The sequence below is a fragment of the Branchiostoma floridae genome, chromosome 15 (genome assembly GCF_000003815.2).
Source record: "Branchiostoma floridae strain S238N-H82 chromosome 15, Bfl_VNyyK, whole genome shotgun sequence".
In the NCBI taxonomy this organism is placed as follows: Eukaryota; Metazoa; Chordata; class Leptocardii; order Amphioxiformes; family Branchiostomatidae; genus Branchiostoma; species Branchiostoma floridae.
Window position 1 is genome coordinate 12,736,442 of NC_049993.1, and position 22,723 is coordinate 12,759,164.

At 40.9% G+C, this 22,723-nt stretch overlaps 1 protein-coding gene across 7 annotated transcripts in view; it reads right to left on the reverse strand.

The window, feature by feature from the left end:
* Positions 1 to 22,723, reverse strand: part of LOC118432571 (phosphatidylinositol 3-kinase regulatory subunit alpha-like) — a 47,059-nt gene that overhangs the window by 17,664 nt on the left and 6,672 nt on the right. The window contains exon 1 of one of the 7 annotated variants that reach the window (XM_035844199.1): positions 8,531 to 8,646. The exons of 5 other annotated variants lie outside the window; for them this stretch is intronic. In XM_035844199.1, the coding sequence (XP_035700092.1) occupies positions 8,531 to 8,561 (31 nt within the window). In that variant the 5' untranslated portion in view covers positions 8,562 to 8,646. Of the gene's footprint in view, positions 1 to 1,523; positions 1,564 to 8,530; positions 8,647 to 22,723 lie in introns of those variants that run through there. One more of the 7 variants, XM_035844198.1, reaches the window with a different exon arrangement.

Genomic DNA, 22,723 nt, shown 5'->3' on the forward strand with positions numbered 1-22,723 from the left:
ATTACTGCTTGCAGGTCACACTTCTCTTTATATCTGTTCATGCCTGTCCATCTAAAGATGGTCATCTTGCCTACATAAGGCAGGGGGATGTCCCCTCTATCATATAAGGACAGGCCCATAAGGAAATAGCATTTACAGCTTTCTTTGAAATTATTTTCCTCTGTGAAACTGCATTCAGATATCTGCGTCAAAGACTCCAAGTTGAGTTAATGGTATAGTTACGTTACTACCTGCTGGTATTTTATGCTCTTATCCTTGAGGTGCGTAACAGTGGGATAGATCTCGTAAAAGGGTTGTCCCAAACATGGCAAGGTTTTCTTTGAGGCTGTGGATGCGTGCTGTCCACAGTTGGTGGTACGCTCCATTTGTCCATGCTTGTGGGTTGGCACCCTCCCTTACACCCCCTCCCCAATATGACAAAACCTTTTGGAGATACAAAAACTCTTGCACCCTTCCTACTGTAAATTCATGTATTTTTCTGCTTCACAGCAGTTTTTGAATGGCACGAGGGAAAAAGCAGTTATGACTGTGTTTTAGCCTTGTGGTCACACAATTTTGTAGTACAGTAGTCATACAAGGGAGACAAATTTGAAGGAGAGAGGCTACCGAAAAATACAAGAAAATAAAACTGTGATGAAGTTCGAAGAAACACAGTACTCAAACAGCAACACTCTAATCATACTGACTTTTTATCACAACCTTAAGACCAGAAAAGTATTCAAACACTTCAGAATAATAACATATATAGAAATACCACATTACAGTCAAATGTAGATATGTAGGATATCACAAAACTAAAATCTAAGGCAAATATTAATCTACTGTTCATTTCTTCTGTTCGTGGTTTTCACTCTACGCCTAGCTGGCCCTGGACATCTGTTCTAAACCATCAACTTGAGTTGCCATGGCAATGCACTGCTGTTAAGACTGGTTGGCGCCAGAAGTGCGGGCAGGTTGCCAATGGAGGGAGGCCCAGGGCTGACGTTTGGACTGACAAGGCCCAGGCCCCTTCAGTAAGGCCTGATTGTCACTACTCCCTGATAAAAGTACCTTGTTGAGACACCACTCCATCTGCACTTTTAACATACAGACCTTACACACCCACTAATGGACCAGAGTCTCCGGCAGAAACAAATGCAAACTTTACCCTTAATGTTAGCCTAAGTACCAGGCATTATGATGGTAAGATAATAGCTAAGGCGAGGGATCTAGTTTGTACACAGACCACTAGTATTTCATGCTAGCCATCACTTCTCCAGCAAAGCAGAAACTCTAGATCCGAATTTTGTGTCCACCACAATCTACCATTTTCCATACCTTACTTCCTTACCCCATAACCAATACTTTAGCAGGGATATTAAAGATGAAAAAAGTATAGCAATGCTAAAAACCATACAACTAAATGTTTCATTGTCCGGATGAGTTCATTTTGAAATCTGCTTCAAATACTATAACCAAGAAAAAACTACTTCTTGCCACCTAAAAGCAAACCTGTAAAACAAGAAAATGTAATCGTAACCCACCTTCAAGAGTACGCACTACATCCATCCCATAGGGAAGATTCTCACTCATATGAACTGCACAGATAAGAAGCTATGCACAGGTCCTATATGTGTCCCTGGCACTCCAATATGATACGTGTGACAAATTCTCTCAACCAAGGATGGATGGACTCCCTTTCAAAAGATTGGAGGGTAGCCAAGGCCACCAAGGTCATGGCTTTTTCTCGGAATGATGCAAAGATGTCAGTGTCCATCTATCTAGATCAAGAAGTCCATTTACAGGTGTGGGTTGACAAACGTTTAGAGTAAGCTGTGAGCTCTCCTTGACACTTTCTAACTCATTTGTTGATGACGTATCATCCTGAAAAACTATCCAGCATGGAAAAACACCCATTTCATTTCCAAACAAATGTTACTGCTATGATGAGTCGACATCCTCATTTTTCTATTTTCCTGTGTTGTGCAACTGATTCAGTTAAAAGCTTGTAAGAACTATAACTAGTATAAGAGAGCAATTGAAAAGTCCATACTATTCTCTGAATTCTATACAAGATTTTTCTGAATTTATAACAGGATTTCTCAGCATTCCAAATGTTGGTGATGACAAAAGAACTCTGAATATTCTACACAGGTGTATGTGTATTAAAAGGAATGTTCTGGTCCTTAATGCCATCTCTAGTATCCCCGCACAGGATTTCCCTAAACTCTTAACAGGACTTTTCTGAATTCCGAACACTTGTCACAATGTGATGACAAAGAACGTTCCACACAAGTGCATTATAGGGAATGTTCTGAAAACATGAACTAATGCCACCACTGATATTCTGCACAGGACTCTGAACAGAATTCTGAATGTTGGTGATGACAAAGAACCCTGAATGTTCCACACAGATGTATGTAGAGGGGATGTTCTGAAAACATCCACTGCTGGTATTCCGCATAGGATTTCTCTGAACTCTGTACAGGCTTTCTCTGAATTCCGAACATTGGTGATGACAAAGGATTCTGAACGTTCCACACAGGTGCATTGGAAGGCATGCCCTAATGCCACTGCTGGGACCTTGCCAGCGGCCGGGCTGAATGTAGGCTTTCATGGCCTCCGTTTTTCCCATGAAATGACAAATTTGGCAGGTACCTGTGGGGGTAGGGACGGACAGGGGGACTGTGGGGTGGGCTTGTGTGCTGGGACCGCAGGGTCCTCGCCACAAGGACAGCTTAAATGCATCCTGACATGCCAAGCAGGCTCCAGGTCAGGACCTAGTGGCTTGGACGTGCGCCAGTCAGTAGCATGGCAGCAAGTCAAGGCTATCCAGCCACATTTCTTACATGTCTCCAAACCTCCGCCATTCCAAGCTATCTCCTTTCTTGTCAATCAAACATCTTTACAGCCATATCAAGATGATAGAAAACTTTCATGAATTTGACGTTAACCTAATGGCTTACCACAAATATCCTTCTACAGGGAAACTATGGGGTGCATATATTTTCGTCTGTAAGGTTATATGTCTAATCATATCTTTCATCATTCCACTAAATCATAGTATATCATATACCTTTTATGTCTAGAAGTTTGAATTCTTAAACTAAGCTTTCTAGCATAGCAAGAAAGATTGATAAAAATGACTTGACCAATCGCTGGAGAAAGGTTCCATTACCTCCTAGCTATATGAAAGCTGACTGTACTACCTACAACAATAACATAAAGCTGGCCCTTTACCTTTCAGATTTTGTAAACCCACCACCACCCAACAATGTTTATGTCCTATACATACAGCAGTAACAACGAAATCCTGTAGGTAGAAGTTTCAGAGTGTGCGTGTACAGCCAGTGGTGTACATGACATTGAACCACTCATCCCAGAAGGAACACATGGTCCTCATTAGTATTTCAGACACACCTCCAAACAGATGGTTTCTAGCAGGGAACTAACACGCCAAGTTCATCGACCCCTTCCTGCATCACCTTCCAACCACAGAACAGAGCTTCCAGAAAATTCCGCAGATTACCGGCGGAACATCCTACGGCTGCATGCCCGTGGCTGCGGACCAAGATGGTATCGCTCCCTCGTAAAAGCTTCGCTGTATGGAGACAGACTGCGACATGTCGTGTTTGAAGACCGTCTTTCAGACCGAGGTGCGATGACACAACTGTAAAACGGATTACGGCTGCCAGCTGTCAGTTTCAAGTACAGTTCTCATTTAAAAGAGCCTGGAGGCTGAGGGAAGAACTTGAACCTTTAACCTCCATTAGATTTGGTATATCCATCCACCAGTCCTAATTAGCATTACAGGTGCACTAGCAAATCAGCATGGAGGGTTTAAATTACATGTAGTAAACAATGTTGACAGAATTGAAGTCATACCATACTCATGGCAAATAGACATCAATCAACCAAGGTGGGAATAATCAAATTAGTATGCCCCATGTGTAACAACACTTTCTATATGGCATTCCAGTAGAACTAGGAAAAAATCTTAGCTTGTATTCTTGATGGACAGCAAAATTGTGATCTGTGACTCTTCCGTATTGATGGTTATGATATTGGCTGGATGGTCATGAACCAGGTCAACTGAGGTCAAGTTCGGCGGTGCAGCAGTCTCTGAACTTGAGTTGCCTGTAACCGGTATACTATGAGGTATGCCACACAGCTATGCACAGCAATGTGGGGACCAGCTAGCCGGGCTCTCTTAACAATCTGGTGACGGACAGAACCAAGCCTGTTTCTCACAAGATACACAAACAGAAAGGAAGTCTTTGTAGGGCTGGCACCTAGGGTAAACATTCACTTAGGAAGTAGGGCATCGTTTTACCCAATTTACCGCTGAACTGCAGTAACCTAGCAGGGGTAGCCTTGACATTCTTAACTAAATCTCTCCAAACAATTATTTTTTTCCTAGAAAAGGTAGTATCGATGCCACTTTAAAACAAGTATGTACTGTACATTTTTTTTTCAACCCTATATTATCGTTGCTACCACATCCTAAGGTTTTCATTCATTTGAATAATGAATGGATAAGGACAGGATACTTTGGTGAGTTTTTGAATAACAGAAATGAGACCTAAATTCAAGGCATGTAAGTTGTCAGCAATAGCAGCTATGAATATGATCACCAGAACTTTATTGAAGGTTGAGTGCTCTTGGTGGCCTGTTCTTAGTACCATTTTAACAAATGCACAGAGTATACTTCAGTTTTCTACTGTAGGACCTATGGGTATGACACTATGTTGTAACAGCACTAAACTTAAGACATGTAAGTTATTAGCAATGATAGCAAGAACTCCATTGAACATAGAGCACTCTTGGTGGCTTGTTGTAAGTACCACTCTAACAAATGTACAGAATACTCAAGTAGGATATATGACACTAAGCCTTCACAGTATCAGCACTATTGTTACTTCAAGCATGCATGACCAGTGTGTGAACCAATCAGAGGCACTCTAGGATGGCCAACGGTTCGGTTATGTAACTCTTCAGGTATCCAACTGTTCAACATATTTTCAACTTGCAAGTGAACAGATTCTGTATCTTTTCGAATGGCGTCGGCTACTTGCTTTGATTTGAGTCAAAATGGGAGTTAGATGAGAGTCATTCTGATGAAAAATGCTTTACTGAATCGTTAACTTCCCATTTGCATCCAGCTAAAATTCATGGCCAAATAAAAGAGTTGTAAAAGTTGATGAGACAGCCCTTTTGTTGCCCTTAATGTCCTCAGACCTGATTTGGCACCTGTGGTCACCTGTCCTAAAATGGCGTTTTATGACAGTCATGTGTTCGACAAAATTGGGTGGGCATTAAAATGGTTCGTTTGGTGAAAGGAACATAAAATGTCAGAAATTTTTATGTTCCAAGCCAAATAAGCTGGGTGAGGTTTGTCTGTTCATTTTTGTTCTCCAACACTAATAATCAAGCAATGTTTACAGAATTTTTGTGTCAACAAAGTCCATGTGATAGCCAAAACAAGTTGAATGTCATTATGCAGTACCTATTCTGGTGGCTAGAGGGCCAGAGGTTAATTGGAAAAAATTTTCCTTCTATAACAAAGTGTTTCATGATTCAAATTTTCTGACTTGGAATCATCAATTTGAAACAACATTTACACATCTCCCGAGCCCCCTAATAGTTTCAATGTACAACCCAAGCCATAGTTCAAGGCCAGGTAGCCCTGCCTTCCAACATACCTGATGATTGTAATCTATCTAATGAGCAATGGTGCTTATCAATCACCATGCACCCAAGGTTGGGGGCTAACCATCCGTCCAACACTGTTGATAGGGCTCTAAATACCGAGATTAAACCCAGATTATAATATGATTCCCAAAATAGAACAAACTTCCCCTTACAAATTTGATCCGTAATTCTTATCAAACTGACATTTTTGCGGACTAAATTGAATTCCTGCAGGAACCTTGGGGTTTCTTAACTGATAAGATCTGTCCCTACAATGTAGGACCTTGAGTATGAATGAGTTGAACCATACTGTTCAATTCAAATAGTCAAAACTTGCACCTTAGCCAATCCTATTGTTAGTGTACAAATCTTCAACAATTCATAACACATCTTTGAAGAACTTCTAGAAGAAATTGCACCGACACTTCCCGTAATTGCTTTTTACAATTTTGTAGAATTTCATTACTTACTGTCTTATCAACACTTACTCATTGCAGCCCACTTAAAGATGTTTGACTACTCTATCTCGTAAATTAAACATGCCAGCATGAAAGATAAAGGATAAATCTAAACTGTTGAGATGATAGGTTATACTCTGTACAAACCTTAAGCAGTAGAGAACAGCTTCTTCAAGAACAAGACAACATCGAAGCCACGTCTTGAGCAAATTCAGCTACAAGATTCTGAGGTCACTGACTTAGAAGTTAGAGCAAACATTCCTTCAAAGCCTTTGGTTGTCAAGTGCAGTAAACTTCCACAAACTTTTCAAATTTGCAATCCTCAAAAAAGCCACTGGCTTTTAATACTCTTAGTTTTCCTCATGGCTTATGCAAAAAGAAAACTTTTTGAGAAAAGTGGGGGAAAAAACGGCGAAACTGGACTTTTTCAGTTGTATAGCCTGCCATGGTTGACGTGCTATTCGACCAGGCGCCGTAACTGTTTGCATAAGGGGAGCGGACAGACTAAACACTCGCTATCGACTAGCTGCATTATCACTGAGTGAGAGAGTGCTGGACCTTATGGCATTGTGCTAAAAACAGACTGAAAGCTGTCAGTCAATATTTGACACCTACAACTATTGCAAACATCAATCCCTATACCTTCCATATTGTAGCTACATCAACGATAAAAACAAGAACAAGTACTGAAACACAAAGGTCGAAAGACACAATCAATAATGTAATAAATGACCACAAGAAGGAAAAATTACAAAACATCTTTGCTGATTCTTTTCACCTCAATTACTCAATTGTATTGTACCTCTTTTTTAATAGCAATCCATGATTTGCATACTTGTAATTATTGTTAAGAGGTATAATACTCTATATACCATTAGCCATAGCAACAGGCCTCAGTCCTCTTTTGCACCTGACAACCTGATACAATTCCACAGCTACGGTATTCACAGGTGAGTACGAAGGTCGGCGTTTGCAAACTTCCCACATATTGACACAACCTCACTTGACTCCCGGGGACCTATTTCTCGCTCCCTGATTGGCTGAGGAACAGTGGTGTATAGACAATTGAAGTCCCCTGCGCCGATGGCTGGGGTTTTTAAAGACAAAAGGCACGGGTGCCCTGGGGCACTACTTACGCACTTGTGCACAATGGCGTGACTTTTTAAAAGACCGATTGCATGGAATCGTGTTGCTGGAGGCTACGAGCTAACTACTTTCCGATGGATGAAAGTATAAGAGAAAAGACATGTTCTAACATGCTAAAATATCTGGCTGCATCCAACTAATCGCATAAACGTTTCACATAAGTCATTAAAAAAATTCTTCTATCAACTTAACAAAACCATGTACATATGTAATCTGTAAATAAAACCTCAAAGAAAGGTAATGAAATAAGGGTCAGCCGCAAGAATGAACCATAATGGCTAAGTTTACTGAGGGAAAACCACAAGCCACAAGCCCACAAGATCTGCCCCCACCTAAAGACGTAAATCTATCGCTCCCCCTTGGGCCGTCCTTGCCACATGACATGGGATAGGAAACAGCTGCTGCAGAAATCCTACCTATCCATCAACGTATATGCACATGAAACTCCGTACAAAGTTCAAGTCAGCGATTTTTGCCACAACATTTGTTCATCTAACAATATGATATCAATCATTTACAATCTATCAATCAAGTGGTACCAAATGTCATTTTGCATTTTCAGTATGTTTTATCCATGCAGTTTTTTTCTAAGGCTTATAATTTCCAGGAGAGAGACCAAAAAGTCCATTAAAAATGTACAGTCAAATTGAACAAGAAGACCACTTTGAACAGATAAAATCTGGGTCAATATACTGTAAATGCAGAAATGTTCGCGGTGGATTTATGTTCGCGGTTTTCGCGTCGGTCATTTCACCGCGAATTTAAAACCACCGCGAACATTTTTCCTAGGCATTAACATACTACAATGCATGGTGCTACCGCGAAATTAAATCCACCGCGAAAAGTCCCTTTTCCCGCTACCGCGAAATTAAATCCCCGCAAACTTAAATGCATTTACAGTACTATGTAGACAGGATTCTTGGTGCTTGTGTCAAAGGAACAAAATTATCAAAGGGACCACCAAAAAGCAGCCGCATTGGCCAGGTGGTCCGTTAATGTACAGGTGCTCACTTATTTAGGTCAGACCGTAATTTTCAACACCGTATTGCTGTAAAACCAAGCTTAATGTCTACCTAACCTTCCACCTATTGAGCTAGCCAGTTGGAACTAACTTTGTACAGGTTACGTGGCTCAGAGATACTACATGCACACTTGCAAGCAACCTGTTGAGATGCTCAAATATCTACCCATATTAGTTATTACTAGGCATTCATGCAATGCCTACATATGCATATTAATCATTGAGACAATTTTACCTGGAGTGGTGTACTGAGGAGAGACAACCATGACGAGAGCTGCACGCCAGTGACCAGCCTACCCTCTGTCTGTGCGCTCTCCACAGCTGTACACCAAACTGGCTCCATCCAAGCTAGACTAGGCTTGGCATTCAAACTTGAGGCAATACAGGCAAGTCCCTTCAAGAAGGTTGACAGCAGGGAGGATGTGCATGGGGGTTAACAGTATCTTACTTCCAGAAGGTACAGAGTCTGGGTATTCGAGTTATCCATACGCAACAATTTTGATGAATTTCCTTCCTGAGAATTTAGTAATTCTTCATGGTCTGGCTCGTTCTATTTGCCAACAAATTTAGCTCCAAATGTTATCTTTTAAACCCCATTCCAGTCCTTCCAACAGGATCTACCCCTCTCCACTTCTGCAGCAGACTCTTCAGAAATTGCTCAATTACGGCCGTGTGAACAAAGGCACTTGGGCCTCTCCTAACCACTCGTGTGTTCAATAACGTGACCAATCACAAAGACAGAATTGCTCCGAAAATCCTCCAAAAGAAAAGCCCGTCCAACCGCAGATGGTCTTCTGCCATAGGAGCGAGGGAGTCCCTGGAAGTGGTTTGAGTGACTGTTGGGTGAAACCAGAGATTTTTCCTTCACCTTTTGGGTGACATGTTGGAAGGATCAGCTCTGTCTTACCTTGGGCTGATCCGCACCAGCTGTTACCTAACAGGAATGTTGGCATTCCTGCCCTACATTTACTTCCTTTTCTTCGTTAATTAAACTAGAAGTGAACTGCTTCAGGGGCATACACGTAGATGGGCTACTGGTACGCAAGGATCAGGAATACTACTGTAGATGCAGAAATACTCATATGGTTTTAAGTTTGCAGTTTTCTCATTGACCACAAATTCAAAACTACTCCAAATTGCTCTGACTTCTCCCCACCTACCCTGCTACAAGTACGTACTATACACTGTACAGTATTATGCTGTTTTAGAGGTACCTGCTAGATACAGTGAAGACACACAAATATTAACATACCACAAACCGAGATCTTTGAGCATTGAACACTGCTAGAGCTAGAGCTAGAGCTAGAGGGAAGATGCGATTAGATCAGTGACAGTTGATCATGCCAGCACTGCCAAAAGCGACTGTTCTGCCCTACTGGAATCTATCTGGAATACGTTCAACTCACAAGCACTGAGTGCGAAGTAGAGATAGCAATTTCTACCATTCCAGGAAATATTTTGTTTGAACCTCAGACCTTCTAATTCTTAGTGAAACATGAACATTCTGAGCCTGGCACAGATGACACACCAGATAGATAGTGAAACTCGTGAAGAGTAAAGTTTGAGATCTTGTCAGAGAGGTCACCTTTTCTCTGTGTAGCCTTGAGCTAAATTGCATGAGCTTAAGGCTAATGGAGGCAGGGCAAGGGTCTGAAGCAGCTGACATTTGCAGCCAGCGCAGGTGACGTCAATGCGGCTGTGTAATTGCTCCAGGTGCGGCTGTAGAGCCTAGCTTCTTTTGGCTATCAATCCATGTTCACTTTACCACTTTTTCAAGAAATGTTGAGTGCTCAGGACGGGACTAGGTAAGATGACATACTCCTGAAGTTGCTGTAGCAAAAAATACTTCCGAAATAATACATATAATGCATAAGATATACTCTTACATATTCAACATCTGCAATAAAATGTAACAGAATATGTACACACCCACACAAAGAATCTAAAGCTCTTAATGGTACTACTGTCAAACCGCACGATACACAATCCCATAATATATCGGGGCAAAACTTCAGCAATGAGGAGTATGTAGAGTGCATGACTTTCCGGAGCCTGGCATCTTCTATGCTAGAACACATCATCTATAATAAGATCTATTGGCAATGACATACAACCTTCTTACTAATTTTAGTTGTACCAAAAATATTCCTATATATATATCCAACACCATTGAACTTGAAAAACAAAGCAGTACTACAAAATAAAGTTTGAGATAATAGTTTTTATCTAACCCCAAGAATTTGAGTGTTCTCGAGACTGGTATTATAATAACTTTTGTGGTGGTTCTATTTTGCTGTAGGACAGGATTTTTTAGTGTTCTAAACAGCTTGTGGTTTTTAACAATTGTCAACAGTACATTAGAAACCCATATTTAGAGTCACAAACTATGAAAATAAAAACCACTGTGAAAGTTCAAGATTTATATGACCTTGAAGACAACGATGCCTGCCTCCATTTTGCTCTAACAAAAACCTGTACAAAAACTTAATAGGCCTTGAGCTTTTAAGCATCACAATAAAGAAGAAGTTTTCAAGGTTATATTTATCTGTCCAAGTAAAGCCTTGGCCATGACAAAGCTTAGCCATTTTAATGTACTGTATAAGAAACAGAAGGGAAGACACCCTAATGAGCTGCCTGGAAGGTAACCTTTGATCAAGAATTAGCCAGAACCTCTGGAAAATGATAAAGGAAATGATAGAAAAGTACCAATCTAGGTTCTGGAGAGAGGAGTAGCTAATTATACTGATGCAGGACACATGGGGAATATTGAGTTAGCTTGCAACTGCTGTTATCGTTTAGCTTCCTAACCTTTCTACATAGGATCCGAGCAGGATAGCGTGCCACTGTATAATGGTCAGCAAGTTTGCTTCAGGACATAGAGGTCATGGGTTCCAAGCCCAGACTAGCCCGTGGTGTTTTTTAACACCGATTTGCACGCAATTGGGTAAGGGTTACACTAGATCGAGAACCATTCTTTCGACATGTTAACCACCAAAAAAGTTTCAATACATTAAAATACTTCATAAACGATGCCACCATAGTGAGGGAAAAAAGAGTAGATGTTACATGATGCTCAGAGGTAAAATTTTATACCACTCAGGAGAGCAAGCAGCTCCTGTTACCATTGCTATCTAAATTTTATAGCTGCTCCATTCCACTATCATTAGAATCACATTTTACCTCTTACTTTATGTCCAAAAATTAGATTATAAAACTGGCATTATCCCAAGTCTATGCATGAATTACCGAGCATCTATCCCTACACCCATACTGCATGCAAACAGTATCTCCACACGTATATGAACAAGTATATAAAGATCATCATTCTGTTCAGTGAAGCGGCAATGATAAGAATGAATAGAAAATGTGATGTGCATGTGAAATTGCTTCTGAGGCAATTAATTTGACAATGCAATTATAGTTGATGCCTTCTGTCTCCCCTGTTCATGATGGTACCTGCAACCTATTTTTAGATAAGATCTAATTATTATGTTAGGCAGCTATTTTGCATATGGTAAGGTATGGTGGCTAAGATGTGAGAAGTAGAATTCAGAAATGGGGTGAACTTTTAACCTGGGTGTTGACCTCTCGCGCCCCCATTTTGATCATTACTGGTGGCCAATCCCTTCTGGCTCCATCTCCAGTGCCTCATCATTGCAACAGGCACACTTTACATTACAAAATCAATAAAGCGGAGACAGGCTGGCTGGCCGACAGCTCGGGGACTTTCCTCGCTTCCCAGAAATCGCGGGAAGACGATTGGCACTTCCAGCGGAAAATCCGGTGTCCTACCGTAACCTTGGAAATGGTGGTTTTATTTTCACCAACTCTAATATGCTTTGTATTACTATTACTACGGTGCTATACAAAATATTTACAACTGTGTCCTATACAAAATTGTTACAACTGTTAACTTAAGTGCAAAAAAACCCTTTCCCCACAAAAACAAATAAATCTACAGTAGCCACTTGGAACTAAATGAAATACTGCTATTCCTTTATTGCATACTATTACATACCCTGAAATAGATGACATCAGCAATATACTTGCAACATTACAAGCACAAAATACGAGTCTTATCTGATCTGGTCAAAGTTTATGTCATGCAAATGACGTAGGAAGCCTTTGAGCCGAAATTTAGTGTTCCGCATAAAACATCAAAAAGATATACATTTGTAGATAAGCAGGTGCTTTCAGACGACACAGGCCAGGTGAGACGATCATTAACGACTTTTACTGGCAGACGCATTCAAATCCAGGGTGGCTACGGTTGGGAACTTCAAATGGGTAACGGTCCAATACTGGTTTCCCAGAAACCTGTGCCCCTTGTGTAACTGTCACCTGATCGAAATGAAACAGTACCTTCACAGTAGTGACAGGAAATCCAGGATCTCACTTCCTGTCATCTATGGAATGGAACAGTTGCTGGAGGCTTAAGAATTCTCTCATGCTTCAAATTTTCTTTCGTGTGCAAAATTCCAAGCAATAACTTCATAACCAATTTATAAATAAAGAAATTGATAAAAGAAAGCTGTAATTTTACATCATGTAACTCCAGGGCAATCCATATTTTTGACCGGGAGTAACTAAATCAAACTTCTAATATTTGATGACGTTCCAATATCAGACACTAGTTTTATCTTTGAAAATTACCGCAAGAATCAACAGACGAAACCATTTCTGGTGCTTCTGTCGGGACTGACCATAACTTGAAAGAGGGGTGATAAATCGACCCAGAAAAATATCTACTGTAACTGCCAACATTACGGACCATTCCGTTCTTTACTTTGTCTAATAAAGGTAAAGAACGGGTATTTCTTTGAAGATTGTCAGGAATATTTCTTCCTTTTCTGACTAACGACCTTTCTAACTGGCTTCCGCCCAACTTGTGCAGGTAGAAAATTACTCAAACCCATCAGTAAGCAGTTAATCATGTGCCTTCTTTTATTGCGCTGGGAAAAGTTGAGCAGCACACGAAAGACCAGTCGGCTGACGTTTTGCTGATGAGCGCTGTCGGACGCGGCTGATGCACTTTTATTACTTTTGGTCGGGGATGGCTGATTGGGATGTACAGCATGATTAGGAGGATATACGACTCATCAACCAACTGTGCGATCAATCCGAGAACTCGCTAGAACAGGAAACATAAAACTTCACTACCGTATAACAGGGGTCTTTGTGGCACATACATGAACATCTGTCAAAGGCACATCACTATAAATATATACAATTACAACAAGTCTATATCGAATGCACAGACAGGTGATTTTGTAACACTTCATTTGTAATGATTAATTGCTTTTTCAGCTGGTCGAACAATGGAACAAAGCACATGATATGAATTACAATACAGAAAACAGGTGTACCATTCAATTAGAAAACTTACCAATTTAATTTCCAAGTTCCAACTGTCCCTTTCTTTTACATGACAAGTAAAAAGGGGCTTTCAGAGGCAAGGAGCGTTCTAGCCAGCCTGAAATTTTTTTCTGTCCTCTGGATCTTGCTTGGAAATCCTGTCCAAGGTGCAACAATGCTAGCCTAGGGGGTCCAGGGGCATGCTACCCAAGGGTAAGTTTGAAATCTCCACCCTCTGAAAACGCTATTTCTTCTATTTCTAAGGGGCAAATTTTGCTGATAGACTCTGCTTGGTTCAACTACAATCTTTACATTCCAATTTTTGTCTGTCACAGAGGACAGAATGGGCAAAAATTTTGTCCGTTCCCAGCGTCAAAATTCCGTTAAAGGAAGGATGGACGGATATTGGCTAGAACCCTGCAAGCAAGTCAATACCTTTTCATAAATAGCATTTTCAAAATTAGACCAATACAAATTCCATTTCAGTATGTTGGCAGCCTAGCTATTGTGAACCTTCCATTTACACTTTGAGGCTTCCCTTGCATTCATTCTGACGCAGCCACAGTCCTTCTCTCTTCCCCTAGCAACAGTTCCTGCTTTAGAACGTCCATGATTTAGGGCATCATTAGTGCTGGGCCAATGGGGACACCACAGCTCAATGCTCTGTCTGCCAGTTCCTCATTGCAATAATGTGCCAAAATCATGGATCATGCCCAGCCAGGGGGCAGGAGCATCATTTATTGATTCCGCGTAGAGAGCCATCACCATACATTAGGCCGAAATGGATGCGTCGTAAGTTACGATAACGGAGGCTCTCTGAACTCTTTTTTTCTGCTTGCGTCGAGTTCTCGTTGGCTATTAGTCTACCTGGGTGCGTTAACGCAGCGTTCCCTTATTAGGAGCTCTTCCCAAGCGATCTTTAGTGCGCCTACGCAGACCTTTCACTTCTGGCGTATGTGTATCTTAGACACTGCTCTCGCTGTGCTTTTGCCTGTAATTGGAAATTCAAACCCTTTACCTAAGGTTATATGACCTGGTTAGAGTTTCCTATTTCCTTATTAGGTACAAAACCATTCAGTCTACTCCGTTATGGGCCATAACTGAATCAAAGTGTCTTTCATTCTGCATAGAGGAAAGATTTACCGTAAAGCAATTGTACATACATGTACAAGACCTACATACGGCCAATTCATGCAGATGCAAGAACAAAGATTCCCTTACCTCCTTTCCACCAGCACAATACCAGTTATGATGAAATTTAAACTTGTTAGGTAAAGGTATATACGACCTGGTTAGAGTTTCCTATTTCCTTATCAGGGACAAAACCATTCAGTCTACTACGTTATGGGCCATAACTGCATCAAAGTACCTTTTACTCTGCATATAGAGGGAAGACTGTAAAGCAAAAGCAATTGTACATACCTACAAGACCTACTTATGTACATGCAAGCAAAAAATATTCCCTTACCTCCTTTCCACCAGAACAATACCAGTTAAGATGACCAGACTCGACTTTATATCATATCATAAACCGTACAGCACATTAGTCATGAATGCGAGCAAAAATCTCTCCACTGCACATGTCTGTTGCTACTTTCTAGTCACATGCTCATTATGACAACACATTACATCAGTGCGCATGATTATAACTTGCAACATTACCTGTTGCAAAAGAATGTAGCGTTACATCACCCACAATGACATGATAGAACAGAGCCCATCTCTGTCATGTTGTGAATACAGAGTCTTGTTTATATCTATCGGTTTTTTTGATGATCATAACTAGATAAAGCACAACAATAAACCTGGCGATCAATATGGAATTTGCCTGGGTCTGTCTTATTTTATATGACTTATTGATATTTAGCTTGTGACTCTTTTTGCATAATTCGGAAGAAAATTTTATTTTAGATACAAAGAGCTACCAATAACCCAAAACTAGTTGAAGCATTTGCATAAAAAGCTATTCATAGTTCATTGAAAGGTGCTACATATACTAAAACTAAACATCACAGGATTGAATCTGTTTGAAACAACAGTGCAAGAACCAATTCTAGGTGCCCTGTCTACTACACAGTGACCATACACTATGATACAGCAACCAAGATTGGATTCATGTGACACCCCATTTCAAAATTAGAAGATGTTGCAAGATGTAAAAAATACAATTTCAAAGACACCAAAACACACAAGATGTAAAAAAATCATTCCCTGTCCACGAAATTCTAAGAGCAACCTGTCCAATCTTACTTCCTCTGTAGTTACTATGTCTACTCCAAGTGCACAGTATGCAAAGGTGGTTGTGCCTCCAAACATAACACACGTCCAAGACTCAAAAGTGGATGACTTCACAGCTCTCCCCACTATTTTTAGTCACGGATGAAAGAAAGGTGGACTTGATGTAATTACTGGCAAGTGGGGTGGGTTTTGTGCATGGGTAATTGGTGGTTGGGTGCGCTTGGCCTCTGACCATAAGCCACATGTTTGGCCCACGTGAGGTGGGACTTGGCTCCAGCCTGGAGGGGAGGTCTCCATTGACTGTAAAATTCTCTTTCAGTTGGTGCAGCTATACGTACGCTAATCTGCAAGTTACACCTTGAAGGCTTGAGGGAAATGCATGAGTGTCATTCTTCTTTCTCTGGGAAAAGGGAAAGGTAGTAGCAACACTGCAAGACAGAACGATTGAGATAGGTACAATTAACAAAGGGGAAGGGGGTTGCCATTATGGACTTTTTAGTTCAGGACATCTAAGGAAATGCCATGAGCACCTAGTGGAAAGATACGTAAAAATCAGGCCTTCCAATCATCATGTACAAGACAACATGTCCAGTCCAGTTACTTTGCTTTTTGGCCTGCATCCAATATGAAATTCCATGAAGAGCACAACCATAAAACTAATTTTTACAGCCTTAGAAACAAGGCTACTTTTGTGAAAACCAAGGTCAAGCTAAGGTCTATGCAAATGTATAGACAGGTCCCTCAGGCCATATTTAATGTAAAGGCTGGTGTGAACATGCCAGATGGTCATGTCTTGTGTTTAATTTAACGTTCACAAGCTGACACAGCACCTAGTATTATCAGTCTCAGCACAATTGATAACCTCACTCTTGTAGACATTCCACATAACATTATATGGCTCAAAATTCTTTGGGGACAGGTGCACTGCTAGTGCACCTAACTTAAAAATTTGGGTGCACATAAATAATTTTGGTTGCACAACTAGGATAAAGCAGTACATCAGCAAAACCTAATTGCAAACCTTACTGCCCCTCTTCAGACCTTTAATCTTAAAGTCTACAGCTAACTTCAAAATGCAACAAAGTTTTGGTAGTTTTTTCTACCCAGTAACACTCAAATGTCAAGAAAATACAGTATACTTGTATATGACTAGTACCTTTACATATATAATAAGTCAAATATCTACTTGTGCAGATGCATGCGCAGTCAAAAATAAGTTGCACAACTGCTCCAAATTTGGGTGCACAAAAGTGCACACGTTATGCACCCAGCACTTTGAGCCCTGCATTGCCACAAATATTGCATCACTTCTATACCCAGATACCTGGCGGAAGTTCCTGCACTATCAATAGATGACCAATCCGATACCGTGTCTACAGGATATACATGCACGGCAATAGAAACATCATCTAAAGTCTAGATGAATAAAAATGGATTTTTCGAGGAGCAGGAAATGGGCATCTTATGGACATGCATTTGTGGAGAAGAACTTCTTCATCTTAAGGTTGACATGATTTGGAAAGGGTTTTCTTCGTAAATCCCACGCATAATTTGTGTAGTTTTTTTCTACCATTATTTCGCACTTTATTTCTGTAAACCTCCGGACGTCCCTTGTGTAAGATTTTCCTCTTTATTTTTGTATCTCCCATATTGAAGGGTTTTTGACCTACATGTTTGAACAAAGGCCTGTGCCAAAACCACAGGAATGTTACCATGGGCATTAACAAATGTGACTGACCGCAATCAGCCATTGGCTAATGATTGACACAAGCCTTGGTGTGTATCAGGTGTCACGTTGTTTCAAACAATAGAAGAAAGACCATTGGACTTAATCATGATTAACTTTTCTCAGGCATAAGTCCAGTATGATTCTTGACAAACCACTAATAATAGGGTAGACAATACTAGACATGTATTTGTGGTTTGATTTATGATAGGGCAAAGGAATTAGAGTGGAAAAATCATCCAAATTACCCTCTTTTTGAGACATTACATTATTACATATCAGGTAAAAATAGATGGGCAAGAAAAAAATAAAGGATATGAGACTATACAAAACAAGAATGAGGTCTTGCACTAATATTAATAATGCTTTTCTGGAATACCACTAAATCTACATTCCAGGAAATATATATATACGAGAAAACTTCCCAAAAAAGAAAAAAGACTTCCGAGCCATAGCAACAGCGGCGAGCAGCCACCGATCGTGACTTGTCCGATAGTAACCCTGCGAAAAAATCCATCCCCACAATCAAAGACAGTTGCACTGCCTCAATCACCAGTATTACTCTAATCCCCAATGACATCAGTAGATACATCAGTCCTGGCAACTTTCTGTTCTAATACATGCCTGTTTGACCTATTGCAACCAAAGGCTTACTGAAGTAAAACAGACAAACGAACGCTGATAAAACAAAACTGCTCAGGTATGCTCTCAATTTCTAGTTCTCAAACTCAATTTCCTTTTGTGATGACACAAAAAGTTAGTAGCCAAATACAAGGTAATAGGACACTAATAATAATTTTCATAAAGTTTGAATACTGATATTTCAAGTACTATAATAGAAATATTTTTTGTTAAACATGATGTGTCTTGTTAAGTTATTCTGTTATCGTTCTTCCTGTCAGAAGGTGTTTGAAATCTAATGCTTTTCTGTCTTTTCATCATTTTATTTTAGCGTCATAGCAAAAAGTACAACTTTTAAGTTTTCAGTATCGCTATCGGCACAGAAATGTGAAATTTTACACTATTCAAGAAGCTGTTTTCTGGCAAATATTTATCGTAGCATTTTTGCTCACAAGCAGTTCACCAGGAAGAGATGGTACATGTACAGTCCACCTTGTCCTAGTTATGTCAGCGCCAATGATGATCATCTGCCTCCCTTGTACTATCAATAATGACCCAGTTTTCTTCACATTTTCCACCCTAGCAATCCGATTAACAGGCAACTGGAAAACGTGGCAGTAACGGGTACTTCATCTAATGGCGTTATCAAGATCCTGCTTTTATTTGGGTCAAGGTAACGGTAATCATCGTGCACTGGGTTAATTGGACCTAATGTCTATTTATAATTCAGCGGAATAAAGCGTCAGCCAAGTATGGAACAGTGTTGGGGGAACATTTTACCTCCGGGTGAGATCGTATCTCTTTTCAATCAAATATTTTGGAACGGTTGTGGGACAAAAGAATGATGAAAGAAATTGTCTGCGATGTGTTATGCTGAAGGGCGGTTGTACCGGCTATACAGGTATATATGCCCCCCCCCCCCTTTAGACTAGGAAATACCACTTTTTCCTAACCACAGACCACAAGTTCCAATGCAATATATTTTAGTGGAGGATGGTTTGTGGTAACCCGGAAAACCAGACTTTGAGCCAGGGCCGGCAGACAACTTGTTCGGCAGCCAAGGCAGGTATTCCTCAAGACCTAAGAGAATTTGTAATGCATAATGCAGGGACAGTTTGCCAGCCTAGCTAGTCCTTTGCTGCTTATCCAAGGTCCTAGGGAAGACCTACCTTGGTTGCCGAAGAAATTCTCTGCTGGCCCTGGCTAAAACTTTAAAAGTCTGGTTTTCCAGGGTAGGTTTGTGGGGTAGGGGAATCAGACTGTGACTACAGCTGTCTTCACTCTAATCACCAATGTTTTCACTCTAATCAGCAATGTGGGTCATCATGCAGCTGGACACTTACAAAGGATGAACCAGCTACTCCTGACAAACCACTGGTTACAAATCTAGGCCAAAAGCCCTACTTTGTGGTAAAGGTTTTGTCTTGAGAATTAGCTAGTAACCATGTCTAGATTAAAAGTCCAGCAAGGCAAGGCTTCAATTCAAATACATGATGCATGCATATACACTTATATGCACCGCACTGGAGCTATGCATCTAAATTTTCACTGTAGCCTAGCTGCACCAATGCACATAAAGAGATACCATTGTACAGTATTTTCTGGCAGTAAGAAAAAAGGAATTTGATGATAGCTATAGAATTTCTGATGAAAACTCTGGAGAAAGCCATTAAATTTGCACTTAGGATTTGCCGACGTTTTATGTTGTGCAACCAAAGTCTTTCTTGTGTACCTAAAATTTTAGGTTAGATGCACCTTGTTGCAAAACTGAATTTTGAGCCCTGCGGGAGAAACTGAGAAGAATAGAGTATTTACAGACACACAAGTCCAAGATGCAAGCTCTTGGACTTTTCCCAGTGCAACATTTTTAGGTTAGGCACACCTAGTTTTAGAACTGAATTTCGAGCCGTACAGGGCAACAGAGAAGAATGGAGTATCTACAGACACACACGTCCACCTGGGGTTATCATGTCGGACATCTGTTGACCATAGGTAGGTGCAAACAAAGCGCACAGGAAAGGGTAATCAGCTGGACAGGAAACCAGGTTAGTCAAACACGTCTACACAAGGATCTCTGGCTTTTCTTCGCTGGGCACACAAGGGGGGGATTAACCGCAGGTAACCCCTAACAGGTGACCCCCGGACTGGTCAGAGAGGAGTGGACAATACTGGACATTACAATATGAACTGCTAACAAAGATAGTACCCACATACTGTAAATGTTTTTATTTTCGCTATGATTTAAGTTTATGGTAGGCAAGAGAGGGAGTTTTTTTTGCTGTCTTTCAAGTTTGTGGTTGAAACAACTAGTAATACATTGGAAATCTGTAGTCACATTGCCATGAAGATGTCTGGCAAAAACCCCAGCGAAAGTAAAATTACTACAAAGTTTTAAAAATATACAGTATGGGATGTACTTGCTTTTTACACATGCATTAGAAGAGTGACTATAATAAAACAAACAAACTATGGCAACATTTTTTTCAATTTCATTTGAATATTGAATGTTAAGATTAGCTACAAAATAAGATGGACGTATGATTTGAAGAAAGTATATGATGATATACTACAGCCTGACTGGACCACCCAAACTAAGGATACTGAGAACTGGTGTATAAATATACACTGCTTTCTGTTGGGGCTGCCATGATTAGTCTGGTCTTACCAGGGGGGTTTCCTCTACTTCAGGTACAATATCATACAAACCTTTCTTTATACCTCAAGTCTCAGACCATCTACTCCATCCCTCCCATTATTTTTTTCTAAGAACTCTTCCAACTCATTGCAAAGGTTAGCGTGAAGGTTGTATAGGAAAACACTGTCTGAAGTCTGCTTTAGACATTGCGCAGCAGAAGATGCTACATTTAGTTAACCTTGCTTTGCCAACATATCAATGAGAGACATGGCTGCAACATCTCGATTCTGAAACCAGTAAAACGTTAATGTTGTAAGATCTGATACTTGAACATTGCAACCTTCTGAACGAATGTGACCCTAGAATAAGAAAGCGCTAGCCTGTCTTTTCCGTCTTTGTTTGCCTTTATTGGTGTTGGTTCAAGAAAGGGGAAGGAACACACGTATCTCGTGTCCAACACACAACATGTAAGGCAAGAAACCTTGATGCCTCCAGAGTTGTAAGACAGGCAAATCCAACAATACCACAAACCCAATCCTGCTCTAGAAATCCTACTCAGGGTGGTAACCCTAGCGGCCAACCACACAGGGTCCTTTGTTGGGGGCTCTGGTGGGCATTGTTGATACAATTTCAGACTTGATAGTGGAGAAGATCGCTGCCATGGCGACGCTGTCACTTACATCAGACAAATGTGCCCGTCGCTATGGCAACAGGTAGGGTTCAGCCACCTTGGGGCTGGGGAGAGGCAAAGATATTGCAGCAGGCTGCCAGCTGATAGGAGAGTGGTTGCACCTGTAATTTTATCCAGTTGGGGAAAAAAGCTTTCAGCCTGTGGCATTGTAAAGCATGTGTGGGGAACAAGCTTTGGAATAAAAGAATGGAGGCCAAGGTGACTTGGTGACATTAACATGGTTGTACAGATATCTCTTGCAGGTGCATGAAAATGAACAAGCAAAACCGACTCACACTACAGGTGAAAAATACAAGTACAATGTGTGAAAATAATTAAAGCCCACCTGTAATCTGAGGATCCTTGTCTTCCATTTCACCAGTATTCTTAAAGATTCCGTCTGGTTCTTGGCATGGTTGGCTGCGCTCAGCCATGATTGGGTAGTTACTAACTACTGACCCTTCCCGTGCTGGGCACAAGCCAACATTCCATGCACTGCCAAAGGGGCTCAAGCCAAGATGTTGGGAATCGGATCTCACTTCTGCAAGGCAGCAGGAGCCTGCCAAAAGCCTTTTTCCTTTCCTCTATGGAGGCCTCTTCTGGGGGGAGAACCCTAGCTTCATCAAACCTATATCTAATCTAGGCAGACCGATGCTTATGAATAATATCAACACGCTGGGGGGTCCGTAGGCATTCTTCCTACATTGCCTGTAATAATTAGTCTGGTGCTCCTAGACCTAACCACTGACAGATGCTAAGTTTATGGACACAGTAGCTTCTTGTGTTCGTTGAGTGATCATGTGGGGTTACTGTGTAGTGTCCTGTACTCACTTCAGAATGCTGTAGCCCCCAAAGCACGGCTCCAGCCATGTGCAAATCACTGAGTCTGGGGAGGGCTGCTCTGACAGTCCCTGGCGCCATTTCAATAAGCGCTGCCAGGCTGGTTGACCCCATGTCAAACGTCATAAAACATGACAGCAGCGAGGGTCCTAATTTCCACACAGCGGCCTCCCCACCATGCAACTAGCCTAATCAACCTCAACCCAACCATAAATAGTGCTGGAGACAGCAAATTTTGTGAAAAATTATGGTCCTGTACTAGTACAAATATGAAAAGATGAAAGTTGAATCTCTACTTCTGGATAAATCAAATTTACTTCAGACGTTTCAAACGACCTCCGTC